The sequence below is a fragment of the Eubalaena glacialis genome, chromosome 1 (assembly GCF_028564815.1).
Source record: "Eubalaena glacialis isolate mEubGla1 chromosome 1, mEubGla1.1.hap2.+ XY, whole genome shotgun sequence".
NCBI classification, from domain to species: Eukaryota; Metazoa; Chordata; class Mammalia; order Artiodactyla; family Balaenidae; genus Eubalaena; species Eubalaena glacialis.
The window spans coordinates 50,541,386-50,561,737 of NC_083716.1; the positions used below are offsets into that span (position 1 = coordinate 50,541,386).

Sequence of the window (20,352 nt, forward strand, 5' to 3'; positions counted from 1 at the left end):
CTAGGTAATGGAGGACAAGGAAAATGAACACTTCCTTAACTCTCGTTTTGTTTCAGTCTTCTCTATCAAGGATGATTACAGGAATGAAGAAGGCAGACCAAATACTAGTAAGTGGGATTGGTATCCCAGAAGTATGCAGAGACCCTACAATGTTTGTGTTCTGTCTGAATTCCCATCTTCTCAGCTAGATGAATTACATCACAGGAAGTTGAGAGCACTTGGGAGAAGGCTGAAAGCGGTATGATTTAAAGATTTTAGAAACGAGGAGTGCTGTAAACTAGATATCTAAATGTTATATTACTTTTAAAAGGGAAAGAAAGACTTTGCCAACAACAGATTGGGGGCAGCATAGTATTACGGAAACAACAAGGATTTGGGAATCAAATAGCTTAAATCATAGCTTTGCCATTTATTAACTTTGTGACCCTGAGCAATGAACTTACTTCTCTCTGGGCTTTAGTTTCCTCTGCTATAAGACGGAGGATAAAAAATACCTGCCTTATAGGGTAACTGGGAGAAAATGAGGTAAAATATACCAAGCACTTAGCATATTAAATGCAAATAGTAAATGTTCAATAAATTAATTCTTCTTCCTCTAGTGAATGTGACACAGATCCCGGTTGACATTCTAGAATAAGTCACAAATGCTTGTAATCTCCTGGAAGACTCAATGTGGCTTCACTGAGAACAAGCAGCATGAAACTCACATCTTTCTTATGTAGGTTAACTATATATCTGGGTAGGCAAAAGTTACGTGTGTCTAGATTATGAAGTTGGGTGACACAACCTTTCTGGTTCCTGCACTCCCCACTCCCATGCTCCACCCAAGTCCATTTGTATCTCTGGATTTAGGTGGGCAATAAAAATCCTTGTGGGGAAAAAACTCACTTGGCATTCATAAAATAGGAGATTCTAACTTATTTAGTGAGCTTGAATGGGGGGTTGCAGGTGAGGGGGAGTGGTACACGATAAAGGAACTGAAACCAAATTACAAGAAATGGCAGTGTGGTTTCTGAAAAATAAATCATCCTACTGGAAGAAACAGAATAAGCCAGATTTACCTATAGAGACTGGATTGTCTGAGGGAAAATCAAGGTCTGGGTGAAGCATGGTGATTATCACTTGAACTTGTTTTGATTCAAACCTGACAGTATGTGAAAGCACTGGGAGGAAGAAGCTTAGGTAAAAGTAGCAGAGCCGTTCTGCTCAGGTTAGGTGCCAGGTAAATTAAGAATGAGATATAGCAAGATACACAGAAAGTGAGATAAGTGGTGGTCACCATGTTTTGTCTGTGTAACCCCTAAATGAATTCTGAAAAACAATGTATCCCCTCATATATTTTTAGACTGACACCTAAAATTTTTCATCATAAATAGCTGCAAAGAATGTATTGATAATTCCTTGCATGTTGCACATATTTTAAAATAAAATTAAAATAGCTCTTAAATCTATTCAGTAGAATCTAAATAATACAGCAATTCAATACCCATTATCATTATTTTAAAAAATAAATGGTCAAAATGCTTCTTTAACAATTGAAAATTTTATAGTGTTCCTTTTGCTCCTTGAGCTCCTATTCCGTTGCCACATTTTCCACAATAATTATGTCCTAATGTTCACCGAGAGGGGGAAGGGTAAGCCGGGCCGAAGTGAGAGAGTGGCATGGACATATATACACTACCAAATGTAAAACAGATAGCTAGTGGGAAGCAGTCACATAGCACAGGGAGATCAGCTCGGTGCTTTGTGACCACCTAGAGGGGTGGGATAGGGAGGGTGGGAGGGAGACGCAAGAGGGAGGCGATACGGGGATATATGTATATGTATAGCTGATTCACTTTGTTATAAAGCAGAAACTAACACAATATTGTAAAGCAATTATACTCCAATAAAGATGTTAAAAAAAAATTGTCCTAATGTAATATATATCTTGATAAATAATTCTCCACATGAAAAATAAACATATATAATCTATTTTATTTCCTGTGATAGTATGTCTTTAAGTCTTAAAAAATTATTTTGGTTTATCATCACAATTATTATTAGTATAAAATTAATCAAAACTGTATATATATTATAATCTTTATTAAAATACTAATATAAAAAGAAAATTTTATTGGAGAGGTATGAGATGAATGATACTTTTAAAAAAACTACTTCATAAATTCATGGATAATTACTTATTGCTAGAATGAGAAAGTTCGGCATTAACTTTAATTCTATTTTTATCTTTTCCTTTTTTGGGGTCAGTACTAAGATTCTTTGTTCACATAAACAAAAAGATGATAACGGAAGGAACTAGTTATACCATTGTCCCATAATTCTTTAGAGACCTTCCAGTCGTATGCTAAAACTCCTATAATGATCCTATTAGGAAAAATTATTTTACATGATCTAGCAAATTGGTTGAAAGCAAAAAATGAAAAACTACCAGATACGCAAATATATCTGCTATCCCCAAGTTCCCCACACTGATACTTAGATTTCGAATTATAACACTTTGGAAACTTGAGTATTTACATTCCAGGCCACTAATCTGGAAACTGTGACAAGGCTGATTGTGAAAAGGAAGGAAGGAAAAGAGAAATTGCTTAAGAAGCTCTGGTCTCAGGCAGATCAATATTAAGCAATAGGACCTGTGGAAGTTCACGACAGGTAAACCAATCCCCTTAAAACTATCCATGTGCCTATGCGATCCTTGTGTAATGTAGTCTGTGTGCACCCAGGTATATGCGTAACCCAGTTTAAAGCCTGCTTGGTTATATCATCAATATGGTAAAAGCTAACACTTACTAAGTCCTTACTATGTGCCAGTTGTGCTAAACTCTTTGCATATATGCTACCTCTCATTTGACCCTTACACGAACTCCTTTGCCGATGAGAAAACAACTTAAGAGAGTAAAGCTCCCTGCTCAAAGTTCCACAGCTAGCAAGAGGCAGCATGTCCATCTGAACACAGATTGTCAAGCTTAACAACTAAATTACATTGATAAATTCATTTGGGACACATCTAGTTGAGGGGGCCTGCAAGACACTGGTTACTACTGTCGACCTCATTGCTTTAACCACAGAGAGGTCTTTCTTCAACATTTTAAACTGATTAAACAGTGTACTGTAGTGTGGTTGATAAATATGCAAATAGCATAAAATTGGAAGAGACAAACAAATCAGCATCCCCCAAATCCTGACAAATTAGAGCAAAGGATTAATTTTAATACAATGAAATTTAACTTAGACATGTGACAATTGTGTAACAAAACTCATTCCATTCCCACCTACTTGTTTGTGTCAAGAAACCAAGAGCACCAATAAAGAATGGAAGAGATAAGGATGAGCAGTAGCGTGAGTGAAAGACATGGGGATTTCAGCTGACAGAAAACTCCATATATTTCAAGAATATGGTATGACAATCAAACCTCTAACATGAGATTTGGCTGCATTTAGGAAAAGGGAAAGGAGTTACTAATTCTTGTTTTTTTTTTCTTCTTTTTTTCTGGCCAGACCAGTCAATTCTGCATCTTACATTGAGAATCTGAAGAGTGAGTAACTCTAAAGCTGATGATTATAAGGAGCAGTTGAAGTCATTTTGAACTATTATTTTCATTGGGCAAAGACTATAGGGTATGAGGAGTAAAGCGGTACAAAAAAAAATTTCTTCACATAGTAAAGGGCTACCATATTAAATAGGGATTCAATTTGTTCTCTCTGGTCCAAGGAAGTACAAAGGAAGAGAGACTTGCAGTCATTCGGAGGAAAAGCTTTCTACGGATAAGGTCAGGTCATTACTACAGATGAAATAGGTGGGCTTGGGAGGTAATGAGCCCCTGTCACTAGAGGTGTAGCAAACAGAAAATAGATGGGATGCAATATGTACGAGCGTGTATGTTTGTGTGTGTGCACGCATGCGTGCATGTGTGGTTTCTATCAATCCTGAGAATTTATCATTAATTGGAATAATTTTCTAAAATAGCCGAGGCTTAAATTTGTTAACAAACAGCTCTCTCTGGAGCTGTTTTCAAAAACATTGGAGGGATCCCCTGGGGCAAAATTACTATACAGGATTTTGAAGAGATTAGGTTTATAACCCAAAGCCATCAATATGTTCATAAACTATTACTGATCCTCTGATTCCTTTGCTGTGCTGTTAAAGTAACTCCACTGAGATCTCCTTACAAGGACTTAAGGTCTCTAAGTTGTCTCAGAGAGATATAAAGGTTATTTACCTGTCACCTTAAAGTCTTTCCAGTCAATTTTATAATCCAGAAATAAGTGTGACAGTATCATTTTTTACAGGCTTGACAATTTTAAAAAAAGATGATTTAAAACTTTTTTTAAAGTAAAATAATCTGTAATTTCAATTGGCACAATCATATGACCTGAAGCAAGAGCTAAGCTTCCTCCAATATATTTGCTTCCAGAACACACAGCGATGTGCAGACCAGGCACACTTCTCCTTGGGGAATCAACGCTTTTCCTGTGGCCCCTCCCTTCTTTATTTCATAGGCCTCAAATTAGGTTTTACCTTGCACTGAAAATCAGATCCTTCATATTTCATACACCCTGAAGCCAACGTGGTTTCTCCCTGGTCATCTTCTTCTATGATGGCAAAGCAATGCCCATTAGTTCTAAAAGAAAAAAAGCCAAAAAACCAAAAACCAACTTCACATTGGATAGTACTAATTAAATCTCAGGATGAATGTGACCAGTTACTGATGGCTTTTAGTTCTGAATTAGAATTACATTCACATTTGACTTACTGGCAAAAACGTATGCATTTTAAGGCAAATGAAAATTGTCACATCTGAACTAAAACCTAAAGGTCTAATAAAAATCCTGTGTCAGGTAGAAAAGGATTTTCTATTAAACAAGTCCCACCAAATATGAAATACTATGTAACTTCTCTTTGCTAATCATAGTCATGTGATCACAGAAAGATGATTTATACAACTTTATAAAGTAAATAATCTTAATGTTTAAAAATATACTTAAAAATAACTTTGTCTCTTTTCATCCATAAGATTTTCAGTATTCCCATACTGCACACAATAATAAATAAAAACAAACTTTCCTGTGAAACATAAAAATAGATTCAATGACAAAGAAAAGTATATTTGGGAAGACCAGACTAACTAAGACACTGAGAGACACTTTTTATTTAACACGATAGGAAAAAAGGGAGAACTTTTGAATAGCTGAATTTTCAAGAAATTTATATAAATGTATTTGTATTTAATAAAATGTTATCGGGACTTCCTGGTGGCGCAGCGGTTAAGAATCCGCCTGCCAATGCAGGGGACATGGGTTCGAACCCTGGTCCGGGAAGATCCCACATGCCGCGGAGCAACTAAGCCCGCGTGCCACGACTACTGAGCCTGCGCTCTAGAGCCCACGAGCCACAACTACTGAAGCCCCCACGCCACAACAAGTGAAACCAACGCAATGAGAAACCTGCGCACCACAACAAAGAGTAGCCCCCGCTCGCCACAACTGGAGAAAGCCCGCGTGCAGCAACGAAGACCCAATGCAACCAAAAATAAATAAATAAAAATAAAATAAATAAAAAATTGGAAAACCCCAGAGGGGAGTATCTTTAAAAAAAAAAGTTAGCATTTTAGTACTAGTATGCCAGAATTTTCTCCTAATATATTCATTAGGCTTTCATGGGTAGGAAGAAACATCTAAAAGATTTTTTTGTGTCCCTCCTTACTGTTCATATCAGTAAGTATACTGCTTACAGTTAAAAGAATATTGAAGAATTATTCATTTTCTGAAATGAGAAAATGTTAAGCGTGAGGTGAAATTCTGTTAAAATTGATGATTCCCAGTTTTATTCTGGGTTACTAAGCCTCTAACAAATAGCCCACACAGATCAAGCAAGAACTACAGACAAGAAGTCTGGAAAGAAGTCTCTTGGTGACATAGGGAACACTCCCTTAACAACAGATCACCCAGTCCGTCACAGTAAAGTCAACCACCAACAGCACAAACAACAAATCTAAGACATGGTGAACCATCATATAATTTCAGTGTTTTTTTTTTTTTTTTAAATTATTTATTTATTTATTTTTGGATGTGTTGGGTCTTAGTTTCTGTGCAAGGGCTTTCTCCAGTTGCGGCGAGCGGGGGCCATTCTTCATCGCGGTGCGCGGGCCTCTCACTGTCGCGGCCTCTCCCGTTGCGGAGCACAGGCTCCAGACGCGCAGGCTCAGTAGTTGTGGCTCACGGGCCTAGCCGCTCCGCGGCATGTGGGATCTTCCCGGACCGGGGCACGAACCCGTGTCCCCTGCATTGGCAGGCGGACCTCCAACCACTGCGCCACCAGGGAAGCCCTTCAGTGTTTTATATGTATACTTTTTGGCTTTATATCTGGTCACATTCAAAGGCCATAAAATTATTAGGAAAGTACAAATCAATAATTATTGATTATTACACCTTTATAACAGGGAGACAACTGACTGATGAGATTGAGTTGTTCAGGGAATTTTTTTGGCTAGTAAGTCAATTCTTCAATGTCCCCCAAGAATACAGAATAGAATTACATGATCATATATAAATATTAATCAGTTAACATGAAATTAAGTAGAAAAATTAAAGTGGTTATATAAATCAGATTTGGATTTGGGAGTTCACTTATAAGAAAATAACACAAAATTAATTAAATATCACAATATCATTCTTATAGCCCTGCAAAATATTTCAACCAATTTATTTATTTATTTAATAGGAAGGTTTTGTGTTTTTAAAAAATAACTTTATTTATTTATTTATGGCTGCACTGGGTCTTCGTTGCTGTGTGCAGGCTTTCTCTAGTTGTGGCGAGCGGGGGCTACTCTTCGTTGCAGTGTGCGGGCTTCTCATTACGGTGGCTTCTCTTGTTGTGGAGCATGGGCCCTAGGCACGCGGGCTTCAGTAGTTGTGGCACGTGTGCTCAGTAGTTGTGGCTCGGGGGCTCTAGAGCACAGGCTCAGTAGTTGTGGCGCACGGGCTTAGTTGCTCCGTGGCATGTGGGATCTTCCCGGACCAGGGCTCGAACCTGTGTCCCCTGCATTGGCAGGCGGATTCTCAACCACTGCACCACCAGGGAAGCCCCTATTTCAGCCAATTTAGAATTACAAGGTTTTAGGTGAATTTTCAAGGTTTCTTTTTGGTAATCTCTAAGTTTTCTACAATGAATATCAATCACTTTATGATAAAAAGATCACTAAATAAACCCAAAATGCTAGGCAAATAGCAGATTCCTTTTAACTCTTTAAAACCTATATTACAATGTTACTCTAAGGAAATAACCATCAATCACTTAATAGTAATAAATGTTCCTATATAAAAAACAAGAAGCTTTTGGCTCTTTGGAAAAACCATATAAAGTTAAAGAAAAAAAATTCAAAGTAAACAATTCTTAAAATAGTACTAAGTGCAACCCTATTCTCGTAACTTTAAGAAGGACTGCATAAAATACTTACATGCATGTGTTATTAATAGCATCATCTGGGCAGTGTCCTGAGCAATAGCACTTTAAAAAAGGCAAGGTATCCTCTGGTGCTAAGGTTACTCCATTTTCTGACTTTTTCTGGTCGGAGTCTGATTTCATCCCAGTACCATGGAGCATACTGTCTAGATTCTGCCCTGTATTCAAACATGAAGTTGTAAATAAACCATTCTGAAAAGCTAATTCTTTTATTCCAATTTTCAGTGAGAAGTTTCTAAGCTTTCTTATTGTATTAATTGTAGCTAATGTGTGTTTTAATTAAAAATAAGTTTCATTCATATGATTAACATTTATTAACATCCTAAAATGCACAGAAAAACTATCCCAGGTATTGTGGGATATATGGAGATGATTATGTCACAATTTTTGCACTAGTGAAAGACAAACAAGAGTGACACAAGGTAGAATATGGTCATAACTTGTAAGAAAGGTACAAAATGGAAAGCAGTTTCAGAGAAGAGCGAGATTATTTCCAATCATTAAAAAATATGTATAGCTGATTCACTTTGTTATACAGCAGAAATAACACACCATTGTAAAGCAGTTATACTCCAATAAAGAGGTTTAAAAAAAAAAAGACAAATTACAGTTCTTTTTTTAGACTCTCTGGTTTAAAACTTGTGACTAGTTTAAAAAAAGTAAAGTCCTTTATTTGTACCTCTATGTGGAAGTGAAGTTACTAAGCATCTTGCTCTGGATTTTAATTGCTTAAGTAAGGGAACTGTGAGAGCATGGGGACTAATCATATTATCTGGTGCCTTTTATCTCAAGGTCATTGGTTCAAATCCAGACTAGGCTGCCAGAAAATGAAGGTTACTGTAGGGCAGTAGTTAGCACATGGAAACAGAACTGTGTTCTTGCATTAGAGTCTCGTAGCCTCAAATGACAGATACTGTCATATTTGGTACTGATTCTTTCAGGCTGAAAGCAGAACAGAACTAAAACGTTTTAGTAATTCCTTTCTCCCTCTGAATCAGCTGAAATCAGCTAGGCTACTCCTTGTAGAGTTGATCTTCATGGAATGAAATGTAGAGCTAAAACAGGTATAAAATATTAAGAGAACTGTGTATGTATTTCATTATAGATGCTAAATAAGTGGTTCAAGGCATAATGTGAACTTGACTTAAAATTTAGCCGTACTGGTGAGATGAACTTGAAAAAAGAAAAAGTAACACATACACACACATTGATAACAGGAAAAGAATGTGCTGCTAAATAAATTTTAGTGATTCCATGCCATAAATTTCAATAATGTTCACTTAATCCTCTAAATTGCTACAAAACATAGACTTCATTTATGTTAAGAGCATCAACAACAAAAAAAGGGGTGGGGAAGAGTTTCAGGAAGGGAAGAAATCCACTGGGTAGAAATGAGGAAATCTAGATTCTGGTCTATGTTCCTCCACCGTTTATCTAGCTGGATGATCATGGACAAGCCATGTCACTTCAAGCCTCATTTACTCAATAAGACCATAGGACTAAAGCATATCTGAGGTCTCTTAACCAGTTTTAAAATCCTATTACAATAACGGAGGAAGCATCAATTTAACTATGGAGACCAAATGGCAAATAATATATGCATGCAATTAGTTTTTCAAAAATCTAATGAGACATAGAAAAAGCAGTATAGTGTGGCAGAAATAACACTGAAATAACAGTGAGAAGTCAAGGGTTCAAGTCTTAAATATCTCCATTGATAAGTTAGTCTCTGAACCTCAGGTCTCTATCTATAAAAGATGATGATAATAATTTCTGCCCAATTCAAGAGATTATATATAGATCAAATGAATGTATAATAAAAGGCTTAAATATAAAAGTGTATAAATGAAGATATTACTAATAACAAAGATCATACTAAAAGATCACCAATATCTGGAAAACTCAAAGTTACAGATGGTTAATACACATAACTTCCTAGAATACTGTTTGAATTTAAGAGATAGAAATATTTTAATTACAATACTTTGCATCTGAGGTTTATATTATCTCAAGTATTAATTAACAAAACACTGATTAGAGGCCAACTATGCGCAGGCAAGTTACTGAATGTTGGAAACTGATGTGGTCCTTGAGAAACTTGGAAGGAGACAAAGGTGTATGTGTGTGGAGGGGATAAGCACATAAATAAACACAATTCAAAGAGTGATATAATACAAAGGTGCTATGTAAACAAAGGAAGGAGCCAATAACACAAACTCATCCTAGGGCATCAAAAGCAAAGAAACCTGAGCTATACCTTAAAGTTGTAAAATTTCACTAAGTAGAGGCATGGATACAAAGAAAAATAGCTAGCAACAGCCTCTCTGTACTCTCTCCCTAGATGACAGCACTTATTCCCATGGTTTAAATAAATCTCTTTGTTGATGGTTCCTAGATTTATCCCTTCAGCCTTGACTTGCTTAAGTAACTCAAAATTAACTCGTCTAAAATGGAATGCTTGACTTTTCTCCTCAAACCTGGTCCTCCCCAGGTCTTTGGCTCACCCGCCAAGATATATCTCACTTTTTCTCATTTTGGTCTAGTTCCTGCTATTACCTGGGCCCATCATATCATGTCACTTCCAAGATAAGACACTGATCTCCCTACTTCTGTTTTTGCCCCCTCCAACCCATTTCCCACATAGCAGCCAGAGTTACCTTATAAACCTAAATCTGATCCTGTCACTCCCTGCTTAAAACCAATTAATGGCTTCATATACACTCAGAATAAAATCCAACCTCCTTCACCATGCCTACTGAAGCACCGCAGGATTTGGACACTGTGGACCTCTCTCTCCATCATGCCCAAACATACAGCCCTGTGTCAGTTCCTAGAACACGCCAATCTCTTTCTACACACAAGTCCTGTGTTTACAAATCATAAAATTATGAGTCCTGGTGTGGGCTGGAGCTATAGGTTATATATATAAAACACCGCTCTAGCAATCCATAGTAATCTCGAAGAAATAACTTTTTTTTTTGGCTGCTCTTAGCGGCATGTGGAACTTCCCGACCAAAGATTGAACCCGTGCCCCCTGCAGTGGAAGCAGGGAGTCTTAACCACTGGACCACCGGGCAAGTCCGAAATACCATTTTTTCTACATTGGTTTTAGTTCTTTTCCTTAAGAGCAAATATTTTTATCTTATTATTTGAAGGGAACTATCAAACTAATCTTCTTTGAAAGGAAATGTAACAAATTTCGCTTATATTTCAGAGAAATATAATGCTTACTAAGACTTTTCACTTATGCCTGATAACTAATTACCAATTTATTTCATCTAACAAAAGTTTATTGGGACTTCCCAGGCGGTCAGGTGGTTAAGACTCTGCGCTTCCACTGCAGGGGGCATAGATTCGATCCTTGGTCGGGGAACTAGGATCCCACATGCTGTGCAGTGTGGGGGGGAAAAAAAAAAAAGTTTATTTTATAACAACTTAGGATGGGGAATGAGAATTTTGTATCATATTGCCTCTGTGTGATCTATATAGATTAAAAAAAATTTTAATACTAAATACTGATTACCTGGGAGTAAGGTAGCAAATACAAATGTTACTATTAATTTAACTCATCTTCAAAACTATGACAGCTTTGGTTGATACTGATCAACAAGGCATCTAACAACAGACGTTAAAATAAAGATGTTTTATTAAATAATGTGGTGTTTCACACAAAAAAGCAGCTTTTGCAAGAGTGCTTTTATATTCTCAGCATGGATACTAAATAAGGGTACTAAACCTAAGACAAAATACAAACAAGCTACAGATTTCATTATTATGTTCACTCAAATGAAAATGTCAAAAGATTTATGCTGTTAATCATAATTCTTATAAGCAGATTTTAATCATCACTGTGAACAAAACATTATGAAGAACAATCTGTGAAGATATAAACTTAAGAGAACAGAGATGTTCAGTAAGTTCTATATAAAATCATTTTGCCAAATACCACTATCTCTTCAGTTTAAAACATTGTCCTAATTAAACCATACAGGGAAAAGCTCACATGCAAATATATAGCCCATCTGATCCTAAGAGTCATCAAAATAACTTCCTGTTTGGGAGCTCTAGGCTGTGAATGCACAGTGTAAAATTTTACAATATTAGCCATAAATAAAACTTTGAGTACTCTGAAGAAATTTTAATATTTGGCACACAGAAATTCCAATTATGTTTCTCAACTCTTTTAACAACAGTAAAATGTTTTTTAAAAATTGACATTTATTCCTTATTGTATTTTAAAGGGGAGAGGAATTTTAAAACTAAGTCTTGAGTACCTATTACCCTTAGGCACTAGGTCACCTACTTTATTTTATATTTTATCTCATTTAATCCTCATAAGACCTGATGTTGTACATCATAATGCCTATGTTACAGATAATACACAAAGTTCAAAGAGGCTGAGATTTTATACAGACTTGAAAATGTTTCTATCATAGTCAAGTTCAAAAATTATTTGGCATGTGTTTGTTCTTTGCCTCTATACTTAAAAGCTATTGGCATACTGGGCCTAACTGTTCAAAACGGGACATGAGTTGAAAGAGCAGTCCTAAGAATGAGTGTTTTTTATATACAGAAATAAATTACTAAAAAAGAGATAAGATTGCTTAAATGAACACTGATTTACCTTGAACATGAGAAATGATGAACAGATAGGCTCCCAATAATCTGATGTAAATATACAGCTGAGTCATTGTTCAATTTTAACGTTCCCTGTACACTGTCACCTTTAATAACTAGTCTTGTTATGTCACTAATTTAAAAGACTTTCATTCAATGAGATTTTCTTGTAAAAGGTCTCAATCACTTGACAATGACTCCAACTTCCACTGCTTTCTCCTGACTCCTGAAAGATAAAAATATTAAGAAGGAAATAAATATAACTGAATTCTGGAAAGTTTTCAAAAACTAGGAGAGGAAAAACAAATGCCCAAACATACCTTTAAACAATGAAATACATTTTTAAAGATTAATGCTATCATTGTTAAAAAAAAAAAAAAAAGGCACTGTAATTTAAAAGCTTAAATAATTTATTAATAGGTTGCCACCTCTCCTGACCTTAGATTAACCATATGCAAAATAAGATAAGAACACTAATAATCTTAACAGTCTTTTCTGGCTGTTCTAAAGTAATTATTTTATTGCTATTAAGAAAATTTCTAAATATATTAAGAATAAAACAGGAAGGGTTGAATTTAAAACACTAAGCTAGGGCTTCCCTGGTGGCGCAGTGGTTGAGAATCTGCCTGCCAATGCAGGGGAAACGTGTTCGAGCCCTGGTTTGGGAAGATCCCACATGCCGCAGAGCAGCTGGGCCCGTGAGCCACAATTACTGAGCCTGTGCATCTGGAGCCTGTGCTCTGCAACAAGAGAGGCCGCGATAGTGAGAGGCCCGCACACCACGATGAAGAGTGGCCCCCACTTGCCGCAACTAGAGAAAGCCCTCGCACAGAAACGAAGACCCAACACAGCCATAAATAAACAATGCAGGGGACACGGGTTCGAGCCCTGGTCCGGGAAGACGCCACATGCCGCGAAGCAACTAAGCCCGTGCGCCACAACTACTGAGCCCACGTGCCTAGAGCCCATGCTCCTCAACAAGAGAAGCAACCACAATGAGAAGCTCCCACACCACAACAAAGAGTAGCCCCTGCTTGCTGCAACTAGAGAAAGCCCGAGTGCAGCAACTAAGACCCAAAAAAAAACCAGCCAAAAATAATAAATAAATAAGTAAATTAATTAATTAAAAAATAAAACACTAAGCTACTCATCAATAATTTTTCAATCCTAGTAGATGTGATAAAAACACCTTGAATCTTTCTAATAAATAATGTATTCTATAGATAGAAGGCCTACCTAGAAAAACATTTAAATATGCAGCGTGGTTCCTCGTTAAAGCAAAAACATTAGAAATGTATCTTAAATGAAATTATTTACCTAAAATACTACAAATCTGAATTCATTAGGATAAAACTGAGCGTTTCATATGGATGACATGAAACATAACCTCTCCAATTAAGGTTTGGCAATTATAAAATAGTTAAAGAAGTAACAGAAAAAAAGGTTAGTTTGTGTAAAGATGAATATGATTCTGTTTCTTCTCCCATCCTGCTGGTTCAGGCAACTGATTTTACGGACTTCAGCCTGAATTATTCCTCAATGAAAATGATATTATTTATTTGTAACACAATTATCCTGGCATGATTTCTACCATAAATAACCCAAGCTTTCTATGTTAACTAAGAATTTTTCACTTTAATTAGCTCTCCAAAGGCACTTAGAGTATTGAGGAAATAAGGTTTACAGTGAGATGTCATTTATATTGTGCATTTTATATATGGCTTATTCTAAAATCTCTGTAATTTCTCTACTATGAAATTAATTTGCTTTCCATCTACATAATGCTGAGAGAGTAAGATGTAAGTCTAAAATTATTACAGAATAACATCTGTAATATGATTTAACAGTATTTGAGAAAACTCACTTCTTGAAATTATGGGATTGTGACTCTAGGGATACTTGTTCCAGGTTTCAAATTCAAAAGAAGTTTCCAGTATATTTCCAACACTGAACTCTCTCATTTCTATTTGCCTATTAAATATCTCTACTAGGATTACATCCCACCTGTCCAAATCAAACTCACTAACTTCCCTTCTCATTCCTCTAGACCTGCCTCCTCCTCCTCCATTTGCTATCACAGAGGAGGGTGGTGCCATCTCTCCAGTCACCCATGCCAAAAACCCTGGCATCATTTCTGCCTCTCTTCCTAGCTCTCACTCTCTCCCCATACCTTCATTCATTTATTCATTCACTCACATATTCACCAACAGTGTCTTCTGAGTAGGTATTACACATCAATGCAAGGGGCTAGAAATAAAAATATGAGTATGACAGATTCTACTTCAAGGGCCTCATATTCCTGGTCAGGAAACTGACTGCTATGACTGGTTCCATCTTTCAGTGTCACTGCTTCTTCATCAGTTTATTTAAGCTAATATGTGGTCTTGTCTCATTACAGGTACAACCAAGGCACCCTGCAGTGCAGTCGATGAGACCCTAAGCACCTGCCACACTCACAGTCCCTTTCAGAGGAAAGGTATCATGTGTGAGTCCTTCTACACAAACATCTGCGACTCTACTACTCTCAGCACAAGTTTAAATCCTGGATCTGCCTTAAATAAGTAACTTCACCTCTATGGATGAGTTTCCTCATCTGTAAAACTGGAATTATATTAACTCACAATTATTTTGAGAACTACATGAGGTAATAGCTAACATATATTCACCTCTATGTGGCAGACCATTACAATGCTTTGAATATATTAATATTAATTTATAGAATCATCACAACCACCTTGTAAGATAGGCACAATTTATTATTTTAATTTTACAGATGAGGAAACTAAGGCAAGTGGAGTTTAAGGAATTTATCAAAGATCACACAGCTGGTAAGTGTCAGGGCCATAATTCTAATCAAGAAGATCTGATTCTCGAGCCCATGTGTTAACTGCTACCCTATGCTGCCTTGCGGGATATTTTACATACATTACATAATGTAAACTATACATTATAAAGTATTTAGAAAAGCCTGGTACAGAGTAGGTACTTAATAAAAGTTTCCTCCTCTCAGACATGTTTATAACATACTTGCCAACCTGGCACAGGAAGTAACAGGTGCTATCCATGACAATCCCATCTTCAAGACATTTTTATAGACTAAAAACCCTGCAACAACTTGTATGGAGAACAGCTATAAGCCAAGAGAAGGCTAAAGTTAAAATGGCTTCAAGTGCCTCATTTGTAATCTAACAATGGAAGCCCCTAATCTTTAAAAGAAAAATGTTAGGTTTTAGCTGACTACAAGCTCAATAAGCATCAGTGCTTATGACAATTCTAAGACATGAAGGCAATCTAATCAAGCATTGATAGAAGCACACTGCCATAATCAAAGAGGGTAACCATCTTACTTTATCCCACCTGGTCAGGCCTCAAATACTTTAGAGAAGAATGACAAGAATGCAAAGGATAGAGAAATGACTACACTTGAGATACAACTGAAAGGACCAGGGATCTTTGCTCACAGAGTATCAAAGGAATAAAGTGTGAATGTACCTCTGTCAAGGACATGACAGGCACGATGCAAACAAGACTAGACCAATTAAATGACTTATTAGATTCCTTCCAGCTCTGAAGCCCTGAGTGAATAATGTTCTCGCTATTGAATGTTAATTTATTTCCCAGATATTTATTAAGTGCCTATTATATACATGATTCTGTATAAGACACTGAGAACATAGTGAGAGAGCAAAACAGACTAAGCCTTCATGGAGTTCACAGTCAAATAAGACAATTAAGATATTTAGACATCGAACAAGACAATACAAAGGATACGTGATCACAACTTGAGGTGAGTGCAAAAAAGAAAAGTGCCAGGTCCTCGAGGGACATGGGGAGTGACCTAATCTAATCCAGATAGAGAGGTCAAGGGAAGCAATGTAGAAAAGTGACATTTAAGGTGTAATCTGAAGAATAAAAGAGTTATTTAGTCAGGTAAAGAAACGAGGTTGGGGAGGGGGCTTGTTCTAGGCATAAGGAACAGCCTGCACAAAGATCTTGAGGCAGAGAAGAGCAAAGGAGAACACAATGTTTCTGAAATGTTGAGAACAAGGGTTAATGTAGTGGAAGATGAGGTTGAAGAGACAGAAAAGTCAAGAACCAAGCCAGGCAAGATCATATGAAGGATTTGGGATTTAAATGTAAGTGGGACGGGAAGGCAATTATCTGGTTTCTCTGTAATGAACTGGAGGGGACAAAAGCAGAAGCAAACAGACCATTAAGAAGGATATTGTAGCAGTTTAAGAGAGGGACAATGGTGGTTAAGCTTAGGGTGGTGGTGGTACAGTGGATGGAGTCAAGATATATTTCACAAACAGATTCAGTAGGCCTTGGTAATGGATTAGATGTGGGGGTAAGGGAGAGTGAGGGTTCAAAAAAGATCCCTACATTTCCGGCATGAGCAATTACTGAAATGGGGACAAATGGATTTTGAAAGAAGTGGGGAGAAGAGATCATGGTTCAATTTTAGACATTTGAAATTACTCAAAGGGAATGTCTAATGGGCATGTGGTTCTGAAACTTAAAGGAAACTTTTGAGACTGAAAATATAAATCTGTTATGTCAACAGCATAGAGATATTTAAAGCTATGGTTCTGTATGAGATGGCCTTCTAGAATGAAAAAAGAAGAAGGCACCAGAACACCAATGTTCATTTAAAAATTAGATTAATAAAAGCATTAACATCATATATATTTATTTGGCATTCACTGATAAAAATAAGTTCATGGTCCAGGATCCATCATGTACAATATTAATATAGTATACATTACCACAGCTGGAATATAAACTAATATTCGTAAGTGATATTTTTCACAGTTAAAAAAACCCCACCAATCTACCAAAAGATCATTATGGTGATCTAAAATATGTCCACAAATGCTCTGACACTATCTTCAAAAGGTGAAGCCTAATTTCCTCCCTTGAATTCCCACTGGACTTAATGACTCACTTCTAACAAAATAAAATAAGGTGGAAACAACAGTTTGTCTTCTGAAACTAGATCATAAAAGGCACTTAAGATTCCTCCTTGCTCACTCTTGAAATACTCACTCTGAGGAAAGCTAGCTGCCATGTCAATAAGGACACCCACGCAGCCTTATGGAGAGGCCCATGTGGCAAAGAACTGAGGCCTCCTGCTAACAGCCATGTGAGTGAGCCACCTTGGCCGTGGATCCATCGGTGCCAGGGAAGCTTTCCAGTAACTGTAGCTTCATAGACATCTTAACCACAATTTATGAGACTTTAAACTAGAACCATTCAACTAAGCCTCTGGTGGACTCCTGATGGTCAGAATGAGATGATAAATGCTGGATGTTTTAAGCTGCTAAGTTTTTTGGTAATCTGTTGGGCAGCAGTAGATAACATTCATTGCTATAATACAGTCATTCCAAGAAATTTGTTGAAATAATAAAAGCCTAATCACTATAAGTTATTGCACAGTCAACCAAAAGACAGAAGTCTGGAAGGCATAGTCAAGTCAGAGTATAACAATACAAGTATAACATAAATAGGGATTTCCCTGGCAGTCCAGTGGTTAGGACTCCGCGCTTTCACTGCCGAGGGCCCGGGTTCAATCCCTAGTAGGGGAACTAAGATCCCGAAAGCTGCGTGGTGTGGCCAAAAAAAAAAAAAGTATAACATAAATAGTCACAATGCCCAAAGAACTAACTGGATAATACAACTAACATCTTTCTTTCAAAGGAGTAACCAGAGTATATTCTTTGTTTTTAAATTACCTCAATACGTAAGGCTCATTTTTTTTGTGGGGGAAAAACTGTCCCTAGTTCCACACTATACACTGTTACATTTGCCCTTTTAAACTATGGATTCCATAACGATGACATCACTTTTGTATTCTAGGTAAAGGCACTTTTCATATAATATCCTGGCAAAGTTAAGAAAGTAAATTCTGATGTCAGTCCATTGGTTTCAAAACTCAGCTCCAGTATTTATTTGCTATGTAATTTTGGGGAAGTTATGTAAGCTATCTAGGTCTTGGTTTCCTTAGGCACAAAATGGGGACAATATTACTAACCTAAGTGAGTTAGTGCCTTGCATCTCGGTATTAAGCACTCAATAAATAATAGATGTTAGTTGTTATTGTTGTAACTGTTGTTATTCATAACAGAAATACTGATGATTTCCCCTTTATTTGTCCTAGCATATTAACTGTTTCTAAAATCATGATATAGCAAAATTAGTAACCTTATTTTGCAACCATTCCTGACACTGAATGCAATTATAAAAACTGTATTTTATAATTCTAACATCTGAAAATAAAAAATATTTTTAAATTCCTAGAATAATTCATTGGAATTTTTATATGAAAATTAAAAATATCTGATCATGCAATGTTAAGAATATAAGGAAATGCAGACATTTGAAATGCCACATGATCAAAAATTTTAAATGATTCTGGTGTTTAAAAGCTATTATTAAATAGTCCAAAAAGGCATCTAAATACATTTACTTTCCTTTGCTATATACACAGGTTGGTGGCTTCTTTTTCAGGAAAATAAGACTACAACAACATTACTCAATAAAATATAAATTATTTTTAAATAACAAAATTTAAAGCTTTGCAAAAAGCAAGAAAGCTAAACCAATAGTTCAATCAGGATTTAAAAAAAAAAAAAAAACAGGAAAAGGCTGAAGTCAGCTGAAAAAACAGACTAAAGTCATTCTTTCCTCTTCCCGTTAAGCCCCCCACCCTTAATTTTTACTTTCTAGTAGTGAGGTTTGGGAATTTTCAACAAGCTGGCTAACTGCCAACTCCATAAGGTAGTAAGGAGAAAACTCCCCCTTCCAGGGGTCCCTCCCCCTAGGCAGCTCCAGGCGCCTGCTCTGACAAGCTTTCTGAGAAGGACTAGACTCACTGCAGACTTTCTGGCTCCACAGCCATTGTTTGCACGGCTGCTTTGCTCCTGATCCAGAGCTTGGATTAGCATAAGAATATTGTCTTTTCCCTTAACAAGCAACTCATCCATCCCCTCCCCATTTCTAACCTCCAACCCCCTCAATTCCTAAACTAATAGATACACATACAAATGGAGCAACACTACTCAGGTTATTTTTATATCAGTGTAAAAAAGTCACCCAAATCTAAACATAAACCCTTAAAAAATAACATGCTTAAATAAATAGTTATGAGTGTATCTGTGGTAATACACAGGAATCTCACCAAAAAGCCTGCCTTGGAGTCCATGCTGTGAGAACTTGTGATGGGTGAGACATGCATAATGAGAACTTTTGTAAAGTCTGAAAAAGGAGCTAAGAGAACCAACCATCTAGCTAAATTCTGACCTACAGTAGGGATGGGGAAGTTCCACTTTATAAAGACATTTCTAACTGTGATGTCTTCATCCCCCCTGAAGTCACTAATTTCATCATCACCCCTGAAATTACCTTCTGACTAGACCTTCCTTTCCCCAATGCTCAATTATTTATTCAAAGCAAATTTAACAACATTTAACCTTTGTATTTCTGCTCAATTGTCCTCTCTTCATTCAAAATCTTTCATTTTCCTTCTGTGCCAAGAAACTGTTCTCCCCAACATAAGTAAAATTCTTCCAGGAACAGAGAGGTAAGACAAACTAGTATGGCATTATTATAGCTGATGCACTTAGATGTTTTATATCCCTCAGTGCAGGCCTCAATATTAGATGCACAATAAATGCTTCTTGGTTTATGAACTATTTTTAAAAACAGGAGATAATCTATTTTCAAAACACCATTCAACTTTGTACTACAAATTCACTAACCTAGTTTCTCCAAAGCTTTTTTGTTTGTTTAATCTTATTAAACAAAAAAACCTCACAATAATTAGAACTAGATTATGCTATATACCAATCTTTGGTACATCAGTGCTCAGAAGAAATTCTTAATGCCAGCAGTTAATTGAGGGGGTCTGGGTGTTATTCTTCTGTCTGTCCTCTGGAATAGCACAAATGACAAAAAAACAGGTAAAGTGAATCAGTAGTCGCAGAAATGCCTAGGAGGGAACAGAATTTGGTCATCCCTATAGGTATATTATGAGTAATGGTAAACAATACTGTCTTTGTTTCTGCACAATATTTTTATAGAGATAAAATCAGTATAATGTGGTTAGTGAATAGTTCAGGGTCTAGCATAATACAGATCTAGGTCTTTTGTGCCAATTAAATGAGAGAAAATCATATATAGTGTTTAGTGGCAACTTTATGTTAGCACATCACCATCTTAATAATTTGCAAGTTAGTTTTACATGCCTTACACCATATGTATATGACCCTTAC

At 36.5% G+C, this 20,352-nt stretch overlaps 1 protein-coding gene across 2 annotated transcripts in view; it reads right to left on the bottom strand.

Annotated features, from left to right (window-relative positions):
- The window catches only part of BMPR1A (bone morphogenetic protein receptor type 1A), a 139,877-nt gene that overhangs the window by 19,059 nt on the left and 100,466 nt on the right, over positions 1-20,352 (bottom strand). Inside the window, exons 3-5 of one of the 2 annotated variants that reach the window (XM_061179800.1) lie at positions 12,090-12,308; positions 7,461-7,623; positions 4,523-4,625 (exon numbers count right to left, since the gene is read on the bottom strand). In XM_061179800.1, coding sequence (XP_061035783.1) covers positions 4,523-4,625; positions 7,461-7,623; positions 12,090-12,156 — 333 coding nt within the window. In that variant the 5' untranslated portion in view covers positions 12,157-12,308. The remainder of the gene's footprint in view (positions 1-4,522; positions 4,626-7,460; positions 7,624-12,089; positions 12,309-20,352) is intronic. The other variant, XM_061179813.1, reaches the window with a different exon arrangement.